Source organism: Oncorhynchus masou, chromosome 6, assembly GCF_036934945.1.
Source record: "Oncorhynchus masou masou isolate Uvic2021 chromosome 6, UVic_Omas_1.1, whole genome shotgun sequence".
Lineage (NCBI taxonomy): Eukaryota > Metazoa > Chordata > Actinopteri > Salmoniformes > Salmonidae > Oncorhynchus > Oncorhynchus masou.
In genome coordinates, this window is record NC_088217.1 from 79,756,572 (window position 1) to 79,764,899 (window position 8,328).

At 41.9% G+C, this 8,328-nt stretch overlaps 1 protein-coding gene across 1 annotated transcript; it reads right to left on the reverse strand.

Annotated features, from left to right (window-relative positions):
- Positions 1–377: 377 nt before the first annotated feature.
- On the reverse strand, positions 378–3,887 carry LOC135541218 (T-cell surface antigen CD2-like). The gene is made up of 5 exons (XM_064967318.1): positions 3,751–3,887; positions 2,311–2,589; positions 1,974–2,219; positions 1,619–1,777; positions 378–1,485 (listed from the first exon to the last, which is right to left on the reverse strand). Exons 1-5 carry the CDS (start codon positions 3,809–3,811, stop codon positions 1,187–1,189), a joined length of 1,044 nt encoding a protein of 347 aa, XP_064823390.1. The 5' UTR covers positions 3,812–3,887; the 3' UTR covers positions 378–1,186.
- Positions 3,888–8,328: the final 4,441 nt, after the last annotated feature.

Sequence of the window (8,328 nt, forward strand, 5' to 3'; positions counted from 1 at the left end):
ACAGCTATTTTCAACCTAGCTTCCTTTTCCTCTGAAAATCTGGATGTGGGAACTCCGTTCAGGCGTTTCTCTTACGCCTGCTACGTTCGGTTAACTTTATTGTGACTCCTGTCGGTCTGTCATCAAACTGGTTCCCAAACGTTTACTCGCTGTCAGTGACCCAGCCAAAGTCTTTCAGGAACATATTCAGATTTCTGTCAACTAACTCGTTTAAATGTGATTCAAAGGAAAACGTTAATGGCCCACAAGTAGGTCCCTGGCCCACCCACTTCCACTATTACTGTTGAATAGTCATTCGAGCAGATTAAATGAACATGGAAGCAAAGCGCCATCTAGGGTTTATATAGTGAACAGGCGTGTGATGGAGAGGTTTTTTCAAATAACATTTTATTGGTCACATACACATGCTTGCAGATGTTAATGTGAGAGTAGCGAAATGCTTGTAAATAAAATGGGTGCAAAAACCTGTGTTAGCAGTCATGTGCAGTTCAGCAAACGCAAATGTGCACACACACACACACACACACACACACACACATCCCTCCCACACACACAGGAAAAGGAGGTAAGATGTGTGGAAGCGAGGGCTTCAGTTAAGTGTTCCTTTCAGCATCTTTGCTCCCTGCATGCTATTCGTTGGTGCCGTGCCAAAACCACCGCCAAGAGGCCTCAGCGATGTAACAGGAAAACAAGACATTACATGAGAGCTTTACTCAGAGATGTGAATACAGAGAATGACTCAAATGCACAATGATGTGAATGGAAACATTTACACTATTATTATCATCTTTCAATTGTTAGCTATCAGACCTGGGTTCGAATACATATGCATTTTAATTATTTGTATTTGAAATACTTATTTCCTGTGTATTTGAGTATTTTCAAATAATGTTGCCCATCAATGACTATGTGCCTGCAGTTATTTAGTTTTTATTGACAACCACACAGACATCAAGTTAAGGTCACTACTTCAAGAGGAGGTGGACAGATGAGTTGTAGCCTACCGAACATAAAAACAATGAAACAGAATTTTGAAAAGGCATTGGAAGAAAAGAACACTGTGTGGGTATTTTTCCCTTCCTTTTCTATTCTTTAGGTAACAACATTTTCAACATCTACAACATGTAGACTGCTGGAACTCCTTTCCTTGGATCAGAAAGTATACAGGCGAAACCTGTTTCCAGACTCATTGCCTGGCGGGGTGAGAGCCTTTCTTCCTAGGCTGGGGTAGTGGTGGGGGCTGCTCCTCATCATCATCCATTGGTGTCTGTGGAGGCTTCCCTCGAGCCTGGGCTCTGGGTTGGGGCGCAGCCTGGCTGGAGGCTCTGGCTGTGGGCCTGGGGCCCATGGAACCAGGTGGGGCCCCACCGGGGGGTCTCTGCCTTTGCTTCTGGCCTTCTGGGTGAGAAGGATGCTTTGTCTGGCCCTCTGGGTGGTAAGGATGCTGGGTCTTGGTCAGGGGGGCTAGTCTCAACTCTCTTTCCTCTGTGAAGGAGAATGAACAGATGAAATGAGGGAGGGAACAAAATAAAGATACTGTAGACACCATAAATGTTTCTGTGCACAGAACACCAACACAATAGCCATAGACATTTGAGCTTTGGTCTGAAGCGATTACCTTCAAAGCGCATCTGGCTCTTGCGTCGGCTGAGGCAACAGCACACCAAGGTGATGATGATGAGGAGGAGTACCAAGCCCCCTCCCCCGGCCAGGATGCCCACCATGGTCCAGAAATCCAAACCAAACAGTGAACGCAGATCACCCAATTTTGAGACAGCTGAGAGGAGGGTGGGGGATGAGGGGTGGAGCAGAGAGACAAATGAGATGTTTTACTTTCTTTGTCTTTTTTATTTGTTGCGCCACCAATATTAAACATGAGTCACTTTTTTCCTGAAAACAGAAGAAAATAGAGAGAAAAAGAAAGACAGAGATTCGCAGAGAATTGCAATTGAGCCCTTCAAAACATACTGTACCATTGCATGTTGGTTTGATGATGTCACTTGTCTCCGCGCTGACCTCATTGACTGCAGAGCAGGTGAAGGTGTCCGGCTCTTTCAGTTGTTTCAGACCGATGATCAAGGTTGTTGTTTTTTCCCCATTTAAAGGCTGTCTGTTCTTGCTCCACTTGAAAGTCACTCCCTCAGTGTTAGTCAAGAAACAGGTAAAGGTGACGTCCTTATCAGAACAGGTAATTTGCACTGAGGGCTTGGAGACTTTTTCTGGAGAGAAACAAAATGGCCGCCATCAGTGTCCCTAAAGGAGAGGATACAGTACTTGTATGGTTGGAAAGAAAGAGAGAAAGAGACTTACCCTTCATACACAGGCTGAAGGACTCTTCTTTGATGCTTTTTCCGTCGCTGTTGAACACCTCTGCTTTGTAAGTACCTTCGTTTGCTGACACCAGGCCTTTGAGTTGGAGAGACCCATCATCTAAGATGTCCTCAGGCTTGCCTGGTTTGAACTTTCCATTCTTTCTTTTTAATATAACTTTTTCATTGTGTTTCCAGGTTATTTCTTTCGAACTCAAGTCAGTGTATTTCAGAGGAATGGAGAAGAAAGATCCATGTTGGAAATAATAATTGCATGAATCTGTGATAGAAGAGAAGAAAAGAGATCAGAATAATTATCTGTTGTTGCTGACGGTAACATACTTTTATTACGTTTTGGGGTCAATAAAGAGTGAGAAAATGTGATCTAATTCAAATCTTGTTATTGACATTTTTGGTCAAGCATGCATTTACACTATACATGACCAATTATGCATGCTACATTTCAAAGTAAAATAAGTTAATTTCAAGTACAATTGTCCATTGTTAGTTTCTCATCATTTGTCAGTTAGGACAACTACTTGGCAAATATGCTCTAAAACAGCTTCTACCAAGTGTTTTTAACTTGGATCAAATTCAAATAATGCTACTGTATGAAAATATGTGTTCAACTGGTTGGGTTAGCCACAGTAACCCAGATCATTCTATTAACTCTTCCTGTTTTTGTGTACTGGGTGTTTGAAACAGAACATGTCTAAAATTACAACTCTCTGAAAGGCCACAGATACTAAAATAACAGGACCTCTTTAAAACAAATGGCTGATCTGGGGACAATCTCATAGACAGATGGTCAGATTAAGCCTTCTCCTTGAGTAAATAGGATGTTAATCTTGGTCAAATGACCGATATCTTATACATTTATATATCAATGGTAATTGAAGTCAAATAAATTACATTGGCATGGAAAAAAACACTTAAGTAAAGAAATAAGTATTGTCCCACATATTGATCTTAAAATATCTAAATAGCATTTACAATATCCATACAAATCATTCTCATAATGAGATAAAATTGCAATATCAAATCATGCAAAGGAAGTTGTTAAAAAAATAGATGACATTGTTACATTTACAAGATAACACAGAGGCACCACAGAAGATACATTTTCAAAGTCATTTTTCATGCCCATGTCATTGTTCATTTTCTCCCTAACATTGCTCAAATCAATTGTGATCAAATGTACAGATTCAATAGCAATCCATGAATGTGACAATCAATGGATAATACCTTTTTATTTACCAGATTGACCCTATTTGATGATCATTTAAATGAAAAGTATGCTATTTAAAATCAATAGACATCCTCTTCTCAAATAACTGATCCAACAATTACTCATCTTTTTTTACTGTAAAAACAAACAGACTAAACAAAACATCCTCAGCCAATCCACAGGCTTGTGCGGGATAGAGGGAGAGAGTCTTACCTGCTGAAAGAGAGAGAAATCCATGAAGGACAAGGACTGCCAGTGGTAATGCACAGGCCATTGTGTTGTTACTACATGTACTGTGAGAAAAATGTATAGGTTTCAGTTTAGTTGTCAGACTCTTTCCTTGGTCTCACTGTGTGTGTCTCAGAAGAGGAAATGATCCAACCAGCAGGCCCTGTGTGTATCTACTCCCTCAGCAGTGCAGAGATGCCATATCTTAAAATAAGCTTCAAACAAACTCTTCATCTTCTCATCAGTATCAACACAGGCATTTTCTCAGGCACATCCTAAACATAACAAAACGCTCTTATAAAATATCTGCCAAAATAGACATCTAGGCTACATTCATTGTGTGGCATTAAAATGCCACAAAACTCCATATTAGGACATTCTCATAAATTATGATGATGTAAGAAAAATAAGTACATTAGTCATATAAGTTGACTTATGATACTGATTTCAGATCAGCTTTTCCTAACTCAACCTATAGGCTAGGTCACCGTACAAAACGGACCCTGGGTCTTTGCTTAAAGGTGGCAAGCTCATACACTGTAGTCACTTACCAATTCAAAACTGAGCCCTATATACCTGCTCGAGAGTAGATCTGAAAGGATCGGACAAATGAAAGCAATATGGCAGAACGTGTTGATATCTTTCCTTTCCTCAATCTACCAGAAGTACCCAGGTGTAGGTGACTGGGCTTGATTTGGAATAGGGCAAGCCAGTGAACAACAATTTTCATGGATTGTAGAACTATGCTGACATCTAGTGTTACTTGCATCACGCTGCACTTTGGGAATTCCAATTGCCTTTTGTCAACTTGAAACAGTCAGTTTACCGGTAGTTTTAGTCATCCTATGCTACGAGAGAATTTACACCTTGCGGGTGTGATGAGATAACTCGATCCAGTGGAATACGACGATCCGAACGCTTATTTCAGCGAGCGCTTCGTAAACCACGCCATAGTGGGCAGAGCCAGGCATGTTGGACGGGGACGAATTTTAATACAAAAAGCCTATAATGTTACAGTCGGTCCGCCATGGTTCTGTGTAGCTAATATATTTTAGACCAGTGTATTTTTGTTAATTTCGTTTGCCTTAATACGTAAAATATATTTGAGTAGTAAACAGGGAAACAACAACGAGTCCCAGACAGTTCGCAATAGAGCATGCCATCGTTTACTACCTTAACTATTGGAGTCATCTGGTTACCTGGTTATACGATGAGCTCGTTGACAAAACAGGCCATGGTGGGCCTTTTTACACGAAGATGTATTTGTCAAAGGCCCGCGGTGGGTCGGTAAACTATGCGATTGTATTGGAGAAAGGTTTATCGCGTCGAATGTCACCTATTCATTTACTGTTATAGTATTTCAAAGTGACAGCCATGGAAACTAATTGTACTCACTTTGATAGAACATGCTGTTTTTTCTGCCCTACTGTGGCGTTATTTACCTTAATTATTCGAATTTCCTGGTGACCACAACAAAACTAATTGCTTTCAAATAGATATAGAATAGAACATTGAGTTTTCTGCCTGCGCGTGGCACTGTTTACAGCAATTTTCTGTATGGTCTTTTAATCAGAACAAAAATTGTGTTTATTTAAAAAGATGCGCTAGGCTGACATGGGCTGTTTCCTCACCTGACATGGACGGTTTCCTCATGATGGTTGTTGGTTATTTACCAGGTAACAAGTCTAAAACGAAACAAGGAATGAAGCCATAGACTCCTTATTTTACTCAACTAGATATTGTTAATTTGAAAAGATTGGCCTGGCTGACATGACAAATACATGAAGGGAAAATGATCTACAGACAGAGGATGATTATATTTCTGCACATCTCTTTATGTTATTGTTATTATGTTATCTATATATTTTTTTCTTTTTCTTGGGCCTCTATAACTATATATATATTTTTGTTGTTGTTGCAAATTGGATTAATCCCCTCTACCACACGGAACCACACTAATCCTACCGACGGAAACGCACAAGGTGGCTAATAACAGACCTCCATCCTATGCTAACTTGCTACCGATGGCCCGGCTAGCTGTCTAAATCGCCGTGACCCCAATCAACCTCACTACTCACTGGACCCTTTTGATCACTCGACTAAGCATGCATCTCCTTAATGTCAATGTGCATTGTCCATTGCTGTTCTGGTTAGTGTTTATTGGCTTATTTCACTGTAGAACCTCTCGTCCTGCTCACTATACCTTATCCAACCTATTAGTTCCACCACCCACACATGCGATGACATCTCCTGGTTTCAATTATGTTTCTAGAGACAATATCTCTCTCATCATCACTCAATACCTAGGTTTACCTCCACTGTATTCACATCCTACCATACCTTTGTCTGTACATTATACCTTGAAGCTATTTTATCGCCCCCAGAAACCTCCTTTTGCTCTCTGTTCCAGACGTTCTAGACGACCAATTCTTATTGCTTTTAGCCGTACCCTTATCCTACTCCTCCTCTGTTCCTCTGGCGATGTAGAGGTGAATCCAGGACCTGCAGTGCCTAGCTCCACTCCTATTTCCCAGGCACTCTCTTTTGATGACTTCTGTAACTGTAATAGCCTTGGTTTCATGCATGTTAACATTAGAAGCCTCCTCCCTAAGTTTGTTTTATTCATTGCTTTAGCACACTCTGCTAACCCGGATGTTCTAGCTGTGTCTGAATCCTGGCTTAGGAAGACCACCAACAATTCTGAAATGTTCATCCCAAACTACAACATTTTCAGGGGGCGGTGTTGCAATCTACTGCAAAGATACTCTGCAGAGTTCTGTCCTACTATCCAGGTCTGTACCCAAACAATTTGAACTTCTACTTTTAAAAATCCACCTCTCTAAAAACAAGTCTCTCACCGTTGCCACCTGCTATAGACCACCCTCTGCCCCCAGCTGTGCTCTGGACACTATATGTGAACTGATTGCCCCCCATCTATCTTCAGAGCTCGTGCTGCTAGGCGACCTAAACTGGAACATGCTTAACACCCCAGCCATCCTACAATCTAAGCTTGATGCCCTCAATCTCACACAAATTATCAATGAACCTAGCAGGTACCTCCCCAAAGCCTTAAACACGGGCACCCTCATAGATATCATCCTAACCAACTTGCCCTCTAAATACACCTCTGCTGTCTTCAACCAAGATCTCAGCGATCATTGCCTTCAATCGTAATGGGTCAGCGGTCAAACGACCTCCACTCATCACTGTCAAACGCTCCCTGAAACACTTCAGCGAGCAGGCCTTTCTAATCAACCTGGCCGGGGTATCCTGGAAGGATATTGATCTCATCCCGTCAGTAGAGGATTCCTGGTTATTTTTTAAAAATGCCTTCCTAACCATCTTAAATAAGCATGCCCCATTCAAGAAATTTAGAACCAGGAACAGATATAGCCCTTGGTTCTCTCCAGACCTGACTGCCCTTAACCAACACAAAAACATCCTATGGCGTTCTGCATTAGCATCGAACAGCCCCCGTGATATGCAGCTGTTCAGGGAAACTAGAAACCATTATACACAGGCAGTTAGAAAAGTCAAGGCTAGCTTTTTCAAGCAGAAATTTGCTTCCTGCAACACTAACTAAAAAAATTTCTGGGACACTGTAAAGTCCATAGAGAATAAGAACACCTCCTCCCAGCTGCCCATTGCACTGAAGATAGGAAACACTGACACCACTGATAAATCCAGTATAATTGAGAATTTCAATAAGCATTTTTCTACGGCAGGCCATGCTTTCCCCCTGGCTATTCCTACCTGGGCAACAGCACTGCAACAACCTGCCCAAGCCTTCCCCATTTCTCCTTCTCCCAAATCCAGTCAGCTGATGTTCTGAAAGAGCTGCAAAATCTGGACCCCTACAAATCAGCTGGATTAGACAATCTGGACCCTTTCTTTCTAACATTATCTGCCAAAATTGTTGCCACCCCTATTACTAGTCTGTTCAACCTCTCTTTCGTGTCATCTGAGATTCCCAAAGATTGGAAAGCAGCTGCGGTCATCCCCCTCTTCAAAGGGGGGGACACTCTTGACCCAAACTGCTACAGACCTATATCTATCCTACCATTGTAAGGTCTTCGAAAGCCAAGTCAACAAACAGATTACCGACCATTTTGAATGTCACCATACCTTCTCCGCTATGCAATCTGGTTTCAGAGCTGGTCATGGGTACAACTCAGCCACGCTCAAGGTCCTAAACGATATCTTAACCGCCATCGATAAGAAACATTACTGTGCAGCCGTATTCATTGATCTGGCCAAGGCTTTCGACTCTGTAAATCACCTCATCCTCATCGGCAGACTCGACAGCCTTGGTTTCTCAAATGATTGCCTCGCCTGGTTCACCAACTACTTCTCTGATAGAGTTCAGTGTGTCAAATCGGAGGGTCTGCTGTCCGGACCTCTGGCAGTCTCTATGGGGTGACACAGGGTTCAATTCTTGGACCGACTCTCTTCTCTGTATACATCAATGATGTCGCTCTTGCTGCTGGTGAGTCTCTGATCCACCTCTACGCAGACGACACCATTCTGTATACTTCTGGCCCTTCTTTGGACACTGTGTTAACA

Coding starts and splice junctions, on each gene's coding strand:
- LOC135541218 (XM_064967318.1), bottom strand. CDS start 3,811: ATGGCCTGTGCATTACCACTGGCAGTCCTTGTCCTTCATGGATTTCTC. Junction 2,590..3,750: donor ATTTCTCTCTCTTTCAGCAG/GTAAGACTCTCT, acceptor CTTCTATCACAG/ATTCATGCAATTATTATTTC. Junction 2,220..2,310: donor CTTCAGCCTGTGTATGAAGG/GTAAGTCTCTTT, acceptor GTTTCTCTCCAG/AAAAAGTCTCCAAGCCCTCA.